Source organism: Anomaloglossus baeobatrachus, chromosome 3 (assembly GCF_048569485.1).
Source record: "Anomaloglossus baeobatrachus isolate aAnoBae1 chromosome 3, aAnoBae1.hap1, whole genome shotgun sequence".
Lineage (NCBI taxonomy): Eukaryota > Metazoa > Chordata > Amphibia > Anura > Aromobatidae > Anomaloglossus > Anomaloglossus baeobatrachus.
In genome coordinates, this window is record NC_134355.1 from 487,644,950 (window position 1) to 487,665,047 (window position 20,098).

General features: G+C 50.1%; 1 protein-coding gene across 3 annotated transcripts in view; it reads left to right on the forward strand.

Annotated features, from left to right (window-relative positions):
- The window catches only part of PHC3 (polyhomeotic homolog 3), a 163,554-nt gene that overhangs the window by 120,903 nt on the left and 22,553 nt on the right, over positions 1–20,098 (forward strand). For 2 of the 3 annotated variants that reach the window (XM_075340637.1, XM_075340639.1), the window contains exons 12-13: positions 8,084–8,201; positions 13,927–14,074. In XM_075340637.1, the coding sequence (XP_075196752.1) occupies positions 8,084–8,201; positions 13,927–14,074 (266 nt within the window). The remainder of the gene's footprint in view (positions 1–8,083; positions 8,202–13,926; positions 14,075–20,098) is intronic. The other variant, XM_075340638.1, reaches the window with a different exon arrangement.

The window sequence follows — 20,098 nt, forward strand, 5'->3', positions numbered from 1 at the left end:
TTGAATAGGTGCGAGAGAAAGAGGATCGCATTGCACCCGCAGCATGCTGCAACTGTTTTCTCGGTCCGGTTAGGGCTGAGATAATAATCGCTCATGGGAGTGGCCCCATAGAGTAATATTGGTCCAAGTGGAATGCGATGTTTTATCGCATTCCACTCGCTCCGATTTTCATGCTGTGTGTCTTAGGGCTTATATTGCTGTACGTAGTAGACATGAGCAAAGAAGGGAATTTTGTTTACTTACTGTAAATTCCTTTTCTTCTAGGTCCTATTGGGAGACCCAGACAATTGGGTGTATAGCTTCTGCCTCCGGAGGCCACACAAAGTATTACACTTTAAAAAGTGTAACCCCTCCCCTCTGCCTATACACCCTCCCGTGCATCACAGGCTCCTCAGTTTTGGTGCAAAAGCAGGAAGGAGGAAACTTATAAATTGGTCTAAGGTAAATTCAATCCGAAGGATGTTCGGAGAACTGAAAACCATGAACCAAAAGAACAATTCAACATGAACAACATGTGTACACAAAAGAACAACAGCCCGAAGGGAACAGGGGCGGGTGCTGGGTCTCCCAATAGGAGCTAGAAGAAAAGGAATTTACGGTAAGTAAACAAAATTCCCTTCTTCTTTGTCGCTCCATTGGGAGACCCAGACAATTGGGACGTCCAAAAGCAGTCCCTGGGTGGGTAAAAGAATACCTCGATAAAAAGAGCCGAAAAACGACCCCCTCTTACAGGTGGGCAACAGCCGCCTGAAGGACTCGCCTACCTAGACTGGCGTCTGCCGAAGCATAGGTATGCACCTGATAGTGTTTCGTGAAAGTGTGCAGACTAGACCAGGTAGCTTCCTGATACACCTGCTGAGCCGTAGCCTGGTGCCGCAGTGCCCAGGACGCACCCACGGCTCTGGTAGAATGGGCTTTCAACCCTGAAGGAGGTGGAAGCCCAGAAGAACGGTAGGATTCAAGAATCGGTTCCTTGATCCATCGAGCCAAGGTTGACTTGGAAGCCTGCGAACCCATACGCTGGCCAGCGACAAGGACAAAGAGCGCATCTGAACGGCGCAGGGGCGCCGTGCAAGACACGTAGAGCCGGAGTGCTCTCACTAAATCTAACGAGTGCAAATCCTTTTCACATTGGTGAACTGGATGAGGGCAAAATGAAGGTAAGGAGATATCCTGATTGAGATGAAACGGGGATACCACCTTAGGGAGAAATTCCGGGACAGGACGCAGAACCACCTTATCCTGGTGAAAAACCAGGAAGGGGGCTTTGCATGACAGCGCTGCCAGCTCCGACACTCTACGGAGCGATGTAACTGCCACTAGAAAAGCCACCTTCTGCGAAAGACGTGATAAAGAGACCTCCCGCAGCGGCTCGAAAGGTGGTTTCTGAAGAGCCGTTAGCACCCTGTTGAGGTCCCAGGGTTCCAGCGGACGCTTGTAAGGTGGGACTATGTGGCAAACTCCCTGCAGGAACGTGCGGACCTGCGGAAGCCTGACTAGCCGCTTTTGAAAAAATACGGAAAGCGCCGATACTTGTCCCTTGAGAGAGCCGAGAGACAAACCCTTGTCCATTCCGGATTGAAGGAATGAAAGAAAAGTGGGTAAGGCAAAGGGCCAGGGAGTAAAACCCTTGTCAGAGCACCAGGATAAGAAGATCCTCCAAGACCTGTGATAGATCTTGGCGGACGTTGGTTTCCTGGCCTGTCTCATAGTGGCAATGACATCTTGAGATAACCCTGAGGACGCTAGGAGCCAGGACTCAATGGCCACACAGTCAGGTTGAGGGCCGCAGAATTCAGATGGAAAAACGGCCCTTGAGACAGCAAGTCTGGGCGGTCTGGGAGCGCCCACGGTTGACCCACCGTGAGATGCCACAGATCCGGGTACCACGACCGCCTCGGCCAATCTGGAGCGACGAGAATGGCGCGACGACAGTCGGATCTGATTTTGCGCAGCACTCTGGGGAGCATCGCCAGAGGAGGAAACAGATAGGGAAGTCGAAACTGCGACCAATCCTGAACTAATGCGTCCGCCGCCAGAGCTCTGTGATCTTGAGACCGGGCCATGAATGCCGGGACTTTGTTGTTGTGCCGTGACGCCATGAGATCGACGTCCGGCGTTCCCCAGCGGCGACAGATCTCTCGAAACACGTCTGGGTGAAGAGACCATTCCCCCGCGTCCATGCCCTGACGGCTGAGAAAATCTGCTTCCCAGTTTTCTACGCCCGGGATGTGAACTGCGGAGATGGTGGAAGCTGTGGCTTCCACCCACTGCAGAATTCGTCGGACTTCCTGGAAGGCTTGACGACTGCAAGTGCCGCCTTGGTGGTTGATGTACGCGACGGCTGTGGCGTTGTCCGACTGGATTCGGATATGCCTGCCCTCCAGCCACCGATGAAAGGCCAATAGGGCTAGATACACTGCCCTTATCTCCAGAATATTGATCTGAAGGGATGACTCTATCAGAGTCCAGGTTCCCTGAGCCCTGTGGTGGAGAAAAACCGCCCCCCACCCTGACAGGCTCGCGTCCGTCGTGACCACAGCCCAGGTGGGGGGTAGGAAGGATTTCCCCTGCGACAGAGAGTTGGGAAGGAGCCACCACTGAAGTGATTGGGTCGGTGTCAACTTGGATTTTGGAAAGTTGATGATCCATCCGAACTGCTGGAGAGTCGCCAGAGCGACGGAAAGGCTGTTTTGACACGCCAACTGAGAGGGTGCCCTGACCAGAAGATCGTCTAAGTAGGGAAACACCGAGTGTCCCTGAGAGTGTAGGACCGCCACAACAGATGCCATGACCTTGGTGAACACCCGTGGGGCTGTCGCCAGGCCAAAAGGCAATGCCACGAACTGAAGGTGTTCGTCCCTGATGGCGAAGCGCAAAAAGCGTTGATGTTCGGGTGCGATCGGCACATGGAGATAAGCATCCTTGATGTCGATTGATGCTAGGAAGTCTCCTTGTGACATTGAAGCGATGACAGAGCGGAGAGATTCCATCCGAAACCGTCTGGTGCTCACATGTCTGTTGAGTAGTTTGAGGTCCAGAACGGGACGGAACTAGACGTTCTTCTTTGGCACCACAAACAAGTTGGAGTAAAAGCCGCGACCATGTTCCTGGAGGGGAACAGGGATCACAACTCCTTCTGTTTTCAGAGCGTTCACCGCCTGAAAAAGTGCATCGGCTCGCTCGGGGGGCGGAGATGTTCTGAAGAAACGAGTCGGAGGACGAGAGCTGAACTCTATCCTGTAACCGTGAGACAGAATGTCTCTCACCCATCGGTCTTGAACATGTGGCCACCAGGCGTCGCAAAAGCGGGAGAGCCTGCCACCGACCGAGGATGCGGTTCGGGGATGCCGAGAGTCATGAGGAGGCCGCCTTGGAAGCAGTGCCTCCTGCGGCCTTTTGGGGGCGTGACTTAGCCCGCCACCATATGAGTTCCTCCGGCCTTTCTCCGGCCTGCTGGACGAAGAGGATTGGGGCTTGGCGGAGGGACGAAAGGACCGAAACCTCGATTGTATCTGTCGTTGCTGAGGTCTCTTTGGTTTGGACTGGGGTAAGGAGGAGTCCTTTCCCTTAGATTCCTTAATAATCTCATCCAATCGTTCGCCAAACAATCGGTCGCCAGCAAACGGCAAACCGGTTAAGAACCTCTTGGAGGCCCAATCTGCCTTCCATTCGCGCAGCCACATGGCCCTGCGGACTGCCACAGAGTTAGCAGATGCCACCGCTGTACGGCTAGCAGAGTCTAAAACTGCGTTCATGGCGTAGGAAGAAAAAACTGACGCCTGGGAAGTCAAAGACGTAACCTGCGGAGCAGAATTACGTGTAACCACATTAATCTCAGCCAGACAAGCTGAGATAGCTTGTAGTGCCCACACGGCTGCAAAGGCCGGGGAAAAGACGCGCCCGTGGCTTCATAGATGGATTTCATCAGGAGCTCTATCTGCCTGTCAGTGGCATCCTTTAGCGATGATCCATCTGCAACCGATACCACAGATCTAGCCGCCAATCTAGAGACTGGGGGATCCACCTTGGGACATTGAGCCCAATCCTTAACAACGTCAGAAGGGAAGGGGTAACGTGTGTCAGTAAGGCGCTTAGTAAAGCGCTTGTCCGGAACCGCTCTGGGCTTCTGGACAGCATCTCTGAAGTTAGAGTGATCGAAAAACGCACTCCGTGTTTGTTTAGGGAACCGAAACTGGTGTTTCTCCTGCTGAGAAGTCGACTCCTCCACAGGTGGCGGTGGGGGAGAGATATCTAACACCTGGTTGATGGACGAGATAAGATCATTTACTATGGCGTCCCCTTCAGGTGTATCAAGATTGAGGGCAACGTCAGTGTCAGAGCCCTGAGCAGCGACGTCCGCCTCGTCCTCCAGAGAGTCCTCACGCTGGGAACCTGAGCAGCGTGAAGAAGTCGGGGAAGATTCCCAGCGTGCCCGCTTAGCCGGCCTGGGACTGTGGTCCGGGCCGGAGTCCTCCACGTGAGACCTAGGGCCCCCCCTGGGAACGTGCTGCGGCGCGGGCAGAGAGGGGCCTGGGGGTGAAGATCCAACAGGGCCCGGGGCCTGTGTAGGGACCGGTCTGGACTGCAAAGCTTCAAGCAGCTTGGCAGACCATTTGTCCATAGACTGAGCCATGGATTGTGAGAGTGACTCAGAGAGTTTTTCAGCAAAAACTGCAAACTCTGTCCCTGCCGCCTGGACAGGGGGAGCAAGGGATTCTACCTGAGCCGAGGGGCCCACTAGTGACCGAGGCTCCGGTTGCCTCCTTCCACACAAAGCATAAAACTGAGGAGCCCGTGATGCACGGGAGGGTGTATAGGCAGAGGGCAGGGGTTACACTTTTTAAAGTGTAATACTTTGTGTGGCCTCCGGAGGCAGAAGCTATACACCCAATTGTCTGGGTCTCCCAATGGAGCGACAAAGAAAAAGATTTTCTAGACCAGAGTCATGCAAAACATCTACTAACCGCAGCATGGCAGCATACTAATCAGAGGGATATGGCAGGTAGTAGGAGATTCATAATACTTTGGACAACCAACATTGCTGCTGGACTATAGTTCCCCAAATCTTTTTGCTTAAGTAGTATGTAGCTTTTTGTGGTCTCCCTAACTCACCATATTGCCAGATAAGGAAATGTGTTTCTTTGATCCAAATAACACAATTCTCCTGCTTCACTGTCCAGTAGCGATTACGTTACACCATATTCCTGAAATTACTGAAAGTGCTGATATCTAAATTACTGTGTGTACTTCTGATGGTCTGGTATAATATAAAGGGCCTATGTACAAGTGCATCTCAATAAATTAGAATATCATCAATATCATCAAGCTGAAGGCTGCTATCAAAGCAACCTGGGCTTCCATAACACCTCAATAGTGCCCCAGGCTGATCGCCTCCATGCTACACCACAATGACGCAGTAATTCATGCAAAAGGAGCCCCGACCAAGTATTGAGTGCATTTACTGTACAGACTTTTTAGTAGGCTCAACATTTTTGAGTTTAAAAGATTTTTTCAGTTGGTCTTATATAATATTCTACTTTTCTGAGATAATGACTTGTGGGTTTTCATTGGCTGTAAGCCATAATCATCAACATTAACAGAAATAACAATTGAAATAGATCACTGTAAATTACTCTATATAATATATGTGTTTCACTTTTTGTATTGAATTACTGTAATAAATTAACCTTTTGCTGATATTCTAATTTATTGAGATGCACTTGTATGTGTCCCCGGTTGTCTGGTGCAGTGAATGTTCTTTTGTCTGTAACTCAGGTGATCTGGTGAAGTGAATGGACTTATGACTGTACCCCTGGTGGTCTAGTTTAGTGAAAGTGCTTACCGTATTTTTCGGACCATAAGACACACTTTTTTCCCCCCAAATGTTGGGGGAAAGTGGGGGGTGCGTCTAATGGTCTGAATGTAAGGCATGGCTGCGGGGAATGAGGGTGCTGCGGTGGAGCGGGTCATCGGGGGCACGAGCAGGCAGCAGCAGCGCCTGCCGTGACCACGTGGGCCCGCTCATTACATATGCACGCCCATCCTCCCGCCCATCTCTCAGCGCCGACAGGTGGGCGGGGTGATGAGCGGGGACGCGCGCGAAGTAAACAGCCAGCCGTGATCACCCCTGGCAACTACAGCCAGGAGTGATCATGTGCGGCTGTATTCACTGCTCCCCGCACATCATCATCAGCGCGGGGTGCAGTGAATCAGTGCACATTACTCACCGTTCCCCGCAGCACCGCGATGTCCTCCTGATTGCCGGCCGCGCTGTGTAGAGACTAACGGGGCTCACAGCGATGACGTCATCGCTGTGCGCACGTGTCCACACAGCATCGCCGGCACAGACAGAAGGAGATCGTGGTCCAGCAGGGAGCGTGGCTGGCTGGAGCTGCGCTGCCGGCACAGACGGAGGAGGAGCGACGCTGCGTGGAGCGAGGAAAGGTGAATATAAATGTTTATTTTATTTTTTTTATGTGTGTTCCGCAGGATGATGGGGCACATATGAGCAGGATGATGGGGCAAATATGAGCAGGATGATGGGGCAAATATGAGCAGGATGATGGGGCACATGTGAGCAGGATGATGGGGCAAATATGAGCAGGATGATGGGGCACATGTGAGCAGGATGATGGGGCAAATATGAGCAGGATGATGGGGCAAATATGAGCAGGATGATGGGGCAAATATGAGCAGGATGATGGGGCACATGTGAGCAGGATGATGGGGCAAATATGAGCAGGATGATGGGGCACATGTAAGCAGGATGATGGAGAACATATGAGCAGGATGATGGGGCACATGTGAGCAGGATGATGGGGCAAATATGAGCAGGATGATGGGGTACATATGAGCAGGATGATGGGGTATGTATGAGCAGGATAATGGGGCACATGTGAGCAGGATGATGGGGCACATGTGAGCAGGATGATGGGGCACATGTGAGCAGGATGATGGGGCACATATGAGCAGGATGATGGGGCACATGTGAGCAGGATGATGGAGCAAATATGAGCAGGATGATGGGGCACATGTGAGCAGGATGATGGGGTACATATGAGCAGGATGATGGGGTACATATGAGCAGGATAATGGGGCACATATGAGCAGGATGATGGGGTACATATGAGCAGGATGATGGGGCACATGTGAGCAGGATGATGGGGCAAATATGAGCAGGATAATGGGGCACATGAGCAGGATGATGGGGCAAATATGAGCAAGATAATGGGGCACATGAGCAGGATAATGGGGCACATATGAGCAGGATGATGGGGCACATAGAGCAGGATGATGGGGGACAAATAGCAGGATGATGGGGGACATATAGCAGGATGATGGGGGACATATAGGAGGATGATGGGGGACCTATAGCAGGATGAGAGACCTATAGCAGGATGAGGCACATATAGCAGGATGAGGGACACACACATACATACATACACACACACACATATATATATATAAAAATAAATATAAGGATGGGGATTATATACAAGGCAGGACAATCATTACCAGGATGGGGTACCTTACTAGAGAATTTGGGGACATTACCCCCATAATAGTGTGTCAGCAGCAGATCCTCGCCCCATAAGTGTGTCATGACCACATTTTTTGCTTAAAATTTTAATTTTCCTATTTTCCTTCTCTAAAACCAGGGTGCGTCTTATGGTCCGGTGCGTCTTATAGTCCGAAAAATACGGTATACCTGTACCCCTGGCGGTCTGGTGATGTGAAGTTGCATTTGTCCTTGTAATCTGGTGCAGAAAAAAAGGCATTTGACAATATTAGTGGTACCACCTGCCACGCAGCTTGAAATGAACATTGGTCATTCCCGGCCATCGGTGTTTTTTTGAACCTCTAAATCCTATTGTTAAAGTTTGCAGGTTACGATTAGAGATTGAGTTTTGCACATGTAACTGCACTGAACTTTCTTTTTCTGGTATGGTGAATTGCTGAAAATCCATAGATCCGGTTTCATTACATTTTTCCATTAAAGTGGATTTGCATCTTATTTTAATGAAATATTATATGTTTGGTAAGTTAAGCTGTACAACATTGTGTTTGGTTCATTTTTCAGCAGAAGGTGTCAATGAACTGGAATGTGAAATGTTGGCGTGTGAGTTTTGTGGAAAGACAGACTATCCAACCAAGTTCCTGAGATCAAGAAGATTTTGTTCACATTCTTGTGCAAAGAGGTAACATTAATAGTTTTGTTTGAAATAATTTATTATTTGGACTTTATCTTCCTTGGAAAAAATGTACTGGGATTTTATATTTGCTATATTATTATAAACTATATGCAGCCAAAGAGAGTAAACCAGTACAATGTGGTGGAAAATTGTGAAATTAGCAACAGTTATGCAGCAATTGCTGGAGAACATTTTTTCATTTTGAGTAACCCCCTACTAACATCGACTACCATATACAGGCGCATTACTATAAAAATAGCAAAGTATTAAGGGGAAAAAACAATAAAAAACAACTTTTGACCCCCAAGACCTAAACTGACCAAGGGGATCCTCTTTGAAAAGACCAATATTCTCATGATAGCTGCTCTTACTGAATGCTGAGTGCGTCCTCTAGATAGAAAATTAGCAGCAGGATCTTTAGATTTGTGGATTTATGCAAATATACCATCATGACAAATATACATCATAAAAAAAATATTAAATTCATGTTAATGTTCCAGAATATGGCCAAAAGGGTATTTCACATTAATAACTACAGGACAAGTAATAAGGGTCCTATTTATTATTTGGCTTTTTTAAAGCCACTTTTCTGTGCCTTGGGATATTTTTTTGATGCCTTGTGAACCACGTTCTCCAAATTGGTGTATTTTGTTCATTTTTTACAAAATAAGGAATGCTTTTTATTTTTATTTATCTAAAGCAGTTGTCCATTACGGGACACTCCTGCGTAATCAATTCAGTACCCCATTTACAATAAAAGTCGGCCGTCCGGACTGATGGAATATTTATGATCTGCTGCCAGACAGCGCACATGTGACAAAGTAATGGCACGTCACCCTCCGGGAACAGCAGCACTGACATCGTTAGAACAAGACCACAATGGGAGGCGAGCATCCATTGATTTTATTGAAATTGGGGTCCTGAATTGATTAACCCCTTCACGACCGCGGGCAGTAAAATGACGTCCTATTTTAACGTGACTTAACGACCAGGGACGTAATTTTACGGCCTAAACTTCATTTGATTGCCGCGGCCATAGCAACGGCTTTTAAATGATGTCCCCTGCTGTTTCTTACAGCAGGGGACCTTTGCTTGACCCCAGGGAGGGTGGCATCGCCACCCCCTATCGACGATCGATGTGATTGGCTGTTCAAATCTGAACCGCCAACCACATCATTCGCACTAATTTCGGCAAAAATAATGCCCGAATTAGTGCGATACTGTGAGATCCAGCTATGAGATGCCGCAGCTGCTGCAGCATATCATAGGTGGACCTCAAGCATGTGGCCCCCAGCCCCTGCAACACTGATTGGAGCGATCGTGCTATGACGCGCAATCGCTCCAATCAGTGTGCAGTGGGGCGGTCTGATCTGCCGGTGGCCGCCTCCCCAGGCCTGTGCTGGCCTGCGAGCCCTCCCCCAACATATCTGCAGCGTGGCTGGTACTTGTGGTACCACGCCACCGCCGCTGCTGCTGCCGCCGCCGTAGCTGAGGTCACCGCTCCTGCTGCACGTGAGTACTGTGCTCACCTTTCAGCCCGTGTGCGCTCCCGTGGTGCCCCTGCGCGCTCCCGTGTTAGCCCCTGCCCGTGCCCCCCTGCGATCTGCCCCACCGACATCCCGATCTGCCCCCCCCCCCCGACATCCCGATCTGCTCCCCCCGCGATCTGACTGCCTCCCCCATTATCTCTATTCTGCTTCTGCAGCTCCCGCTCCGGTCTCCCCCTCTGCTCTCCCCCCCCCCCTCTCCCCCTCTGCTCTCCCCCGACGTCCTCTTACCTGTCTTCACCGGCCCGATCACATCTGCCTCCATCGCTGGGTCCTTCCTGGGCATTCTGCTGATCTGCCTGCTGCTCCTGTACAGATGTCTATCTTGCTTGCCTTCTGTTCCTCCTGCTACTCCTCTGGGTACTGTGAGTATAACTTTTTTTTTTTTTTCTGTATCCCCCTGTCCATTTTTACACCTCATCCTTCCGTGTGTCCCGCCAAGCGCTGATCAGGGATGCAGATAACGTATCTGCATCCCTGCTCAATTTTTGGCGGGACTTTTTTTTCCGTATCCCCGACGCTTTTTGTATCGCATCCGTCCGTGCGTCCCGCCAAGCGCTGATCAGGGATGCACATAACGGATCGGCATCCCTGCTCAATTTTTGGCGTGACTTTTTTCCGTATTCGCAACGCTTTTTGTATCCCATCCGTCCGTGCGTCCCGCTGAGCGCTAATCAGGGATGCACATAACGGATCTGCATCCATGGTCAATTTTTGGCGTGACTTTTTTCCGTATCTGCAACGCTTTTTGTATCCCATCCGTCCGTGCGTCCCGCCGAGCGCTTATCAGGGATGCACATAACAGATCTGCATCCATGGTCAATTTTTGGCGTGACTTTTTTTTTACGTATCCCCGACGCTTTTTGTATCGCATCCGACCGTGCGTCCTGCAGCGGCCGATCAGTGCACTGCGTCTGTGCGTTTGAAAAGTCAAATGGCGCTCCTTCTCTTCTGAGCCCCGCCATTTGCCCAAACAATTACTTTCCACCACATGTGAGGTATCTACGTACTCAGGAAAAATTTCTCAATACGTTTTATGCTGCATTTTTTCCGGATAGCCTTGTGAAAAAAAAAGCTACCTAGTTGAAGCAACCGTTTTGTGGTAAAAAAAAAAAATTTCTTTTCACAGCTCAACGTTATAAACTTCTGTGAAGCCCCCAGGTGTTCAAAGTGCTCACCAAACATCTAGAAAAATTATTTGAGGGCTCTAGTTTGCAAAATGGGGTCACTTGTGGGGGAGCTCCATTGTTTAGGCACCTCAGGGGGTCTTCAAACCCGACATGGCGTCTGCTAATGAGTGCAGCTAATTTTGCACTCAAAAATTCAAATGGCGCTCCTTGCCTTCCGAGCACTGCCGTGTGTCCAAACATTTGATTTCCACCACATGTGAGGTATCTGCGTACTCAGGAGAAAATGCACAATACATTTTATGGTGCATTTTTTCCTGTTACCTTTGTGAAAAAAAAACCTACCTAGTTGAAGCAACCGGTTTGTGGTAAAAAAAAAAAATTTTCTTTTCACGGCTCAACGCTATAAACTTCTGTGAAGCCCCCAGGTGTTCAAAGTGCTCACCAAACATCTAGAAAAATTATTTGAGGGCTCTAGTTTCCAAAATGGGGTCACTTGTGGGGGAGCTCCATTGTTTAGGCACCTCAGGGGGTCTTCAAACCCGACATGGCGTCCGCTAATGAGTGCAGCTAATTTTGCGTTCAAAAATTCAAATGGCGCTCCTTCCCTCCCGAGCTCCGCTGTGCGCCCAAACAATTGATTTTTACCACATATGGGGTATCAGCGTACTCAGGAGAACATGCACAATAAATTGTATTGTGCACTTTCTCTTTTCTCCCTTGTAAAAATGAAAATTGTATGGCTAAAGTAACATTTTTGTGTTAAAAAGTAAAATTTTCATTTTTTCCTTCCACATTGCTTTGGTTCCTGTGAAGCACCAAAAGGGTTAATAAACTTAGTGGATGTGGTTTTGAGCAGTGTGAGGGGTTCAGTTTTTAGAATGGGGTCACTTTTGGGTATTTTCTGTCACCTAGGTCTCTCAAAGTCACTTCAAATGTGATGTGGTCCCTAAAAAAAATTATTTTGTAAATTTTGTTGGAAAAATGAGAAATTGCTGATGACCTTTGACCCGTTCTAACTTCTTTTATTTTAGCCCTTCCACGTCCTATCACTTTTCCGATCATTGCGCTGTCCAGGGGGAAACACAGGGGCTTAGTTGAGGAGTCCTGGCTGCTCTCCTTTCGTCTGAACTCCATTGTCCCCTTGCCAGGCTGTCTATTTGATTGCTGGAAATGGCCGCCATCCCCTCTCCTCCGGCCGCGCGGTTCTGGCCTATTCCATGCCGGCTCTCTCCATTCGTTCTTGGCCGGTGGTGCCCATTGCTTGGTCGTGGTCGTTGTCGCCGCACTGCCGCTGTCATACTCTTCCTCCCAGTCAGACATGTTGCACCGAGCTCTGTACTCCAGTCAGTGGTGTAACGACGTCCGTTCTAACTTCCTAACGAAAAAAAAAATTGTTTCGAAAATTGCGCTGATGTAAAGTGGGAAATGTTATTTAGTAACTATTTTGTGTGACATATCTCTCAGATTTCTGGGCATAAATTTTCAAAATTTGAAAATTGCAAAATTTTCAAAATTTTCGCAAAATTTCCTAAATTTTCACAAATAAACGCAAAAAATATCGGCCTAAATTTACCACTGACATGAAGTACAATATGTCACGAAAGAACAATCTCAGAATCGCCAGGATCCATTGAAGTGTTCCAGAGTTATAACCTGTCAAAGTGACACTGGTCAGAATTGCAAAAAATGGCCCGGTCATTAGGGTGTTTTAGTGGCCGGGGGTGAAGGGGTTAAGCAGGGGTTGTCATGTAGTGAACCAACCCCTTTTAACCTTTTTTGCAACTTTTAAGCACAAAATATTGGATGTTCAGCCAAAATGTTGCAGAATTTGGAAAAAATTCCAGATATACAAAAAAATCACTTAAGTATAGAGGCAGTGGAGCACATTTGCAGAAAAATATAACTTGTTGCAAATTATGAATCTGCCAAAAACATCAGGAGACTCCAAACCCCACCCAAAATCACCATTAGGGTACTTTCACACATCCGGATTTTTGCTCTGCGGCACAATACGGCGTTCTGCAGAAAAACCGCAACCGGCTTTTGTAACGCCGATTGCGGTTTTTTTTGCATTGACTTACATTAGTGCCGTATTGTGCCGCAGGGGCTTGCGTTCGGTCCGGTTTTTGCCGCATGCGGCAGATTTAGCCGATGCGGCGGCCGGATCGAACGTACCCTGCAACGTTTTTTGCTCCGGCAAAAAACACCGCATCGCGCCGCATCCGGCCGCTGCGGCGCATTTTTCAATGCATCCCTATGGAGGCCGGATGCGGCGCGATGCGGAAAAAAACCGCATCCGGTCGCCGCATGCGGTATTTTCCACTGCGCATGCTCAGTAGCATGCCGCAACCGGAAAAAAACGGACCGGCCGCATGTAAAAACTGATGCAAAGGATGCGGTGTTTTCACCGCATCCGTTGCATAGTTTTCACAGCCGGATTGAGCCGCAGGGCTCAAACCGGATGTGTGAAAGTAGCCTTAAAGAAAAGAACATAAAAGTAGACTTTAAAAATGTACAAATTAAATGAAGATGCAAATAAAAAAAAAACAGGCGAAAAACACGAAAAAGTAGACAATAAAGGCACAATTGCAATAATGGCTCCGGTGCTAAATGTGTGACTCCACAGCACCAATTGCTAGAAGACGAGTCCTGAGCCCCCTGTTGCTCCTCATTACGTGACCGTAGTAAGGGGGTGTTCAAATGGAGTGAGAGTCAAGTATTGAGTGTCACTTCATACTCTCCCTTATTCATGTAGTGAGGAATAGCAGGTTGTTTTGGACCTCAGTTCTATGTTCTGGTGCAACTTCTTTTTAAATGAAGTAGAGTAGTCCACTGTGTAAAATAACATATACTCACCTCCTGCATCGGATCCGCTCCACCAATGTCACAGCCACAACTCGCATGAGATTGTTATGCCATGGGTGCAGTCAATCAGCGTCCTGTTTTTATTGACAAGCTGCAGTCAAATCACAGGAAAATATTTTTTGTAGTTGTTGGATTAGTTTTATGCTTTCAGTGTTTTGTCATATGTCTTAAAGAAACATATTATTTTAGGTATAACATAAGCGGTATAAAGCGTCATGGGCTTTACAAGGCTGAAAAAGGCAACAGATGGAATAGGAAGCCAGAAGGTAATCCAGGCCGACGTGGGAGACGTTCACACAGCTCTGGATTGTCAATACGAGACCACTATTTAAGACAGGTTTGTAAAATATAGTTTATTTGAAGGTGGCCCGATTCTAACGTATTGGGTAGTCTAGAATGTGTATGTAGGTTAGCAGATTGAATAATAAGGTAATGAATGGACTGGATGGGTTAGGTTTAATTTAGTATTCTTATAATTGTTTATTGGTTTTAAAATTACAAACAACAGAAGGAACAGTTTTAATAGATGAGTCTAATGTTTAATGATGTCCATGGCTTGAAATGAAAGATGGCCATGAACAGTGTAAAGTTAAGTAAAAATATGCTGATGCTGTGATGTGACCCAATGCTGGTATGTGCCCCCATCATGGTGCAGCCACCATCCTGACATGTGCCCCCATCCTGCGGGGTAAGGGCGCTTTCACACTTGCGTTCAGCGCAATCCGCCACTATGGAGAATAGCGCAGTCCATTAACGCACTGCGCTATTCTCCATAAACTTGTATTCACGACGTACTGTAATGCAAGTGTCTGCATTGCATCCGCTGGACGACGCTGAGTCGTTATTTTGACGCAGCGTCGGGCGGAGGGAGCACTACATGTAGCGTTTTTTGGTTCGTTAAAATAACGCACATTGACAGATCCCGTTGGAATCCGCCAAGGTGTCTAATGATTGTCTATGCTGACAGGTTCCACCGCTATGCGCTAAGCGGCGGAATCCGCTGACAAATTCCGTCACGTTCTACTGAGCATGCTCAGCATGTCCAGCAGAACAAACTAAATCGTTTAAAATCAATCCTAGTCTCTCTCCCCCCCTCTCTCATACTCACCGATCATGGGCGCGGCACTGCACAGTTGTCACAAAGCTCCGGCGGCTTTTGCTCTTTTGAAAATGCCGGCCGCTCATTATTCAATCTCGTATTCCCTGCTTCACCCACCCACCGGCGCCTATGATTGGTTGCAGTCAGACCTGCCCCCACGCTGAGTGACAACTGTCTCACTGCAACCAATCACAGCCGCCGGTGGGCGGGTCTATATCGTGCAGTAAAATAAATAACTGATTAAAAAAAAAAACGACGTGCTGTCCCCCCTAATTTTGATACCAGCCAAGATAAAGCCACACGGCTGAAGGCTGGTATTCTCAGGAAGGGGAGCCCCACGTTATGAGGAGCCCCCCAGCCTAACAATATCAGCCAGCAGCCGCCCAGAATTGCCGCATCCATTAGATGCGACAGTCCTGGGACTCTAACCGGCTCATCCCGAATTGCCCTGGTGCGGTGGCAATCAAGGTAATAATGAGTTAATGGCAGCAGCCCATAGCTCCCACTAAGTCCTAAGGTAATCATGGCAGGCGTCTCCCCGAGATACTTTCCATGATTAACCTGTAAGTTAAAGAAAATAAACACATACACCCGAAAAAATCCTTTATTTGGAATAAAAGACAAAAAAACCCTCTTTCTTTGTCGCTCCATTGGGAGACCCAGACAATTGGGTGTATAGGCTATGCCTCCGGAGGCCGCACAAAGTATTACACTTAAAAGTGTTAAGCCCCTCCCCTTCTGCCTATACACCCCCCGTGCTCCCACGGGCTCCTCGGTTTTTTGCTTTGTGCGAAGGAGGTCAGACACGCACGCACAGCTCCACAGATTGGTCAGCAGCAGCTGCTGACCATGTCGGATGGAAGAAAAGTGGGCCCATATAGAGCCCCCAGCATGCTCCCTTCTCACCCCACTCTTGTCGGTGGTGTTGTAAGGTTGAGGTATCCATTGCGGGTACGGAGGCTGGAGCCCACATGCTGTTTTCCTTCCCCATCCCCCTCAGGGCTCTGGGTGAAGTGGGATCCTATCGGTCTCCAGGCACTGAGACCGTGCTTCATCCACAACTCCTGTGGAGCCTGCTGGATAGGAGCCGGGTATCGTTCAGGGACATGGCCCGGCTACTTGGAGGTACTCTGTATCCCTGTGGGGACAGCGCACAGCAACACTCCAGTGTTGCTGGGTGTGCTAGTGCACCGGGGACCACGGCGCTGACCGGGTTAATATGTGCCATTACACACTCAGCGTTGCTGAGTGTGTGTTTATGTATAGGGACTGCCGCACTGACCGCCGCGGCCATGGAAACACTGCGGCGCGGCTGGGACTTGTAGTGCGCCGGGGACTTTCACGCCGGCCGCGCTTTTACGGCGGCCGCGTTTATTACTAGAGTCCCCGGCTTTTTGCGGCCTAGTTTCCTTTCCTCCCGCCCACAGCCCTGACAGGCAGGGGAAGGGCGGGACGCTGCACAGAACGAGCAGCACTGAGGGCTGGAGCATGCTTTGCATACTCCACCCCTCTCACTGTGCACAGTGCGGGCACCAGTTCCCGCTCTTTCTGGGTCACGCCCACGGCTCCCTCCTCTCCTCAGGACGCCGGCAGCCATTCCTGTCAGCTCCTCGGACGCTGCAGAGGGGGACAAAGTCTGGGAGACCCAGGCAGGGACTCTGGTGGCCTCACAACCGCTTTAGGCGGGTGGTAAGCAGCACCTGTGGTGCTAGCCCCATTGTGCAGTAGTGTAACATTATATGTTTATGGTATATATGTTTTACACTGTATGGTGCACAGTTGATTTCTGGCTATATACCCTATTGTGTTACTCAGGGAAGATAATAGCATGGCGCCCACGAAAGGCAGGGGTGCCAAAACACAGGCTTATTATGTTGCCTGCGCCGCATGTACGACCCCGCTACCGGCAGGTTCCACTGACCCTCATTGTGTGCACTGTTCGGCCCCTGTGGCACTTACTCAGCCGGAGCCTTTGCTAAGAGGGGCCCAGGGGGAGCCACCTGCTAACACTGTTCAGGTGACGGGGACGGAGTTTGCAAAACTCTCTGAGACTATGGCTAAGATACTAGAAGCCTTGCAGTCCAGGCCGGTATCTCAGCACAGGGACTCTGTTGAATCTTTGTTCCCTGGCCCACCTCAGCTGGACCAACAATGTCCTCCCGGGGTATCTCATGGATCCCAGGCTGAGGGTTCTGACACAGACCCCAGCCCCAGACCGACTAAGCGAGCTCGCTTAGATTTTCCCTCGACATCATCATATTGTGCAGGGTCTCAGAGGGGGGAATCTCTGGTTGATGATGCGGAGACAGCTGATCAGGATTCTGATCCTGAGGCCGCTCTCAATCTTGATACTCCGGACGGGGACGCCATAGTGAACGACCTTATTGCGTCCATCAATCGTATGTTGGATATTTCTCCCTCAGCTCCTCCGGTGGAGGAGTCAGCTTCTCAGCAGGAGAAATTCCGTTTCAGGTTTCCCAAGCGTACACCGAGTATGTTTCTGGACCACTCTGATTTCAGAGAGGCAGTTCAGAATCACCATGCTTGTCCAGATAAGCGTTTTTCTAAGCGCCTTAAGGATACACGTTATCCTTTTCCCCCTGACGTGGTCAAAAGTTGGGCTCAGTGTCCCAAAGTGGATCCTCCAATCTCCAGACTGGCAGCTAGATCCATACTTGCAGTGGAAGATGGGGCTTCACTCAAAGATGCCACTGACAGGCAGATGGAACTCTGGTTGAAATCCATCTATGAAGCTATCGGCGCTTCTTTTGCCCCAGCGTTCGCAGCCGTATGGGCGCTACAAGCTATCTCAGCAGGTCAAGCGCAAATTGACGCAGCCACACGCACGTCCGCGCCACAGGTGGCGTCCATAACCACTCAGACGTCGGCATTTGCGTCTTACGCTATTAATGCTGTCCTGGACTCTGCGAGCCGTACGGCGGTTGCAGCCGCCAATTCGGTGGTACTCCGCAGGGCCTTGTGGCTACGGGAATGGAAGGCAGATTCTGTTTCCAAAAAGCGCTTAACCAGTTTGCCAATTTCTGGCGACCGATTGTTTGGCGAGCGTTTGGATGAAATCATCAAACAATCCAAGGGAAAGGATACATCCTTACCCCAGCCCAAACCGAACATACCCCAACAGAGGAAGGGGCAGTCGAGGTTTCGGTCCTTTCGGGGCGCGGGCAGGTCCCAATTCTCCTCGTCCAAAAGGCCTCAGAAAGATCAAAGGAACTCTGACGCATGGCGGTCTAAGTCACGTCCTAAAAAGGCCACCGGAGGTGCCGCTACCAAAGCGGCTTCCTCATGACTTTCGGCCTCCTCACTCCGCATCTTCGGTCGGTGGCAGGCTCTCCCGCTTTTGCGACGCCTGGCTGCCACGGGTAAAAGACCGTTGGGTGAGAGACATTCTGTCTCACGGTTACAAGATAGAGTTCACCTCTCGTCCCCCGACTCGATTCTTCAGGTCATCCCCGCCTCCCGAGCGAGCCGAGGCTCTTCTGCAGGCGCTGGGCACTCTGAAGGCAGAAGGAGTGGTGGTCCCTGTTCCTCTTCAGCAACAGGGCCACGGTTTTTACTCCAACTTGTTTGTGGTCCCAAAGAAGGACGGGTCTTTCCGTCCTGTCCTGGACCTGAAACTTCTCAACAAACACGTAACGACCAGGTGGTTCCGGATGGAATCCCTCCGCTCCGTCATCGCCTCAATGTCCCAAGGAGATTTCCTTGCATCCATCGATATCAAAGATGCTTATCTCCACGTACCGATTGCTCCAGAGCACCAGCGCTTCTTGCGCTTCGCCATAGAAAACGAACACCTGCAGTTCGTGGCACTGCCGTTCGGCCTGGCAACAGCCCCACGGGTTTTCACCAAGGTTATGGCTACTGTAGTAGCGGTCCTCCACTCTCAGGGTCACTCGGTGATCCCTTACTTGGACGATCTCCTGATCAAGGCACCCTCTCAAGAGGCATGCCAACACAGCCTCGACGCTACCCTGGAGACTCTCCAGAGTTTCGGGTGGATCATCAATTTTCCAAAGTCAAATCTGACACCGGCCCAATCGCTCACATACCTTGGCATGGAGTTTCATACCCTCTCAGCGATAGTGAAGCTTCCGCTGATCAAGCAGCGGTCACTACAGACAGGGGTACAATCTCTCCTTCAAGGCCAGTCACACCCCTTGAGGCGCCTCATGCACTTCCTGGGGAAGATGGTGGCAGCAATGGAGGCAGTTCCTTTCGCGCAGTTTCACCTGCGTCCTCTTCAATGGGACATCCTACGCAAATGGGACAGGAAGCCGACGTCCCTCGACAGGAACGTCTCCCTCTCTCAGGCGACCAAAGCTTCCCTTCGGTGGTGGCTTCTTCCCACTTCATTATCGAAGGGGAAATCCTTCCTACCCCCATCCTGGGAGGTGGTCACGACGGACGCGAGTCTGTCAGGGTGGGGAGCGGTTTTTCTCCACCACAGGGCTCAGGGTACGTGGACCCAGCAAGAGTCCTCGCTTCAGATCAATGTTCTGGAAATACGGGCAGTGTATCTTGCCCTGAAAGCGTTCCAGCAGTGGCTGGAAGGCAAGCAGATCAGAATTCAGTCGGACAATTCCACAGCGGTGGCATACATCAACCACCAAGGTGGCACACGCAGTCGGCAAGCCTTCCAGGAAGTCCGGCGGATTTTGATGTGGGTGGAAGCCACGGCCTCCACCATCTCTGCAGTTCACATTCCAGGCGTGGAAAACTGGGAAGCAGATTATCTCAGTCGCCAGGGCATGGACGCAGGGGAATGGTCCCTTCACCCGGACGTGTTTCAGGAGATCTGTTGCCGCTGGGGGGTGCCGGACGTCGACCTCATGGCGTCCCGGCACAACAACAAGGTACCGACGTTCATGGCACGGTCTCAAGATCCCAGAGCTCTGGCGGCAGACGCCTTAGTTCAGGATTGGTCGCAGTTTCAGCTCCCTTATGTGTTTCCTCCGCTGGCACTGTTGCCCAGAGGGTTACGCAAGATCAGGGCCGACTGCCGCCGCGTCATCCTCGTCGCTCCAGACTGGCCGAGGCGGTCGTGGTACCCGGATCTGTGGCATCTCACGGTCGGCCAACCGTGGGCACTACCAGACCGACCAGACTTGCTATCTCAAGGGCCGTTTTTCCATCTGAATTCTGCGGCCCTCAACCTGACTGTGTGGCCATTGAGTCCTGGATCCTAGCGTCTTCAGGGTTATCTCAAGACGTCATTGCCACTATGAGACAGGCTAGGAAACCAAC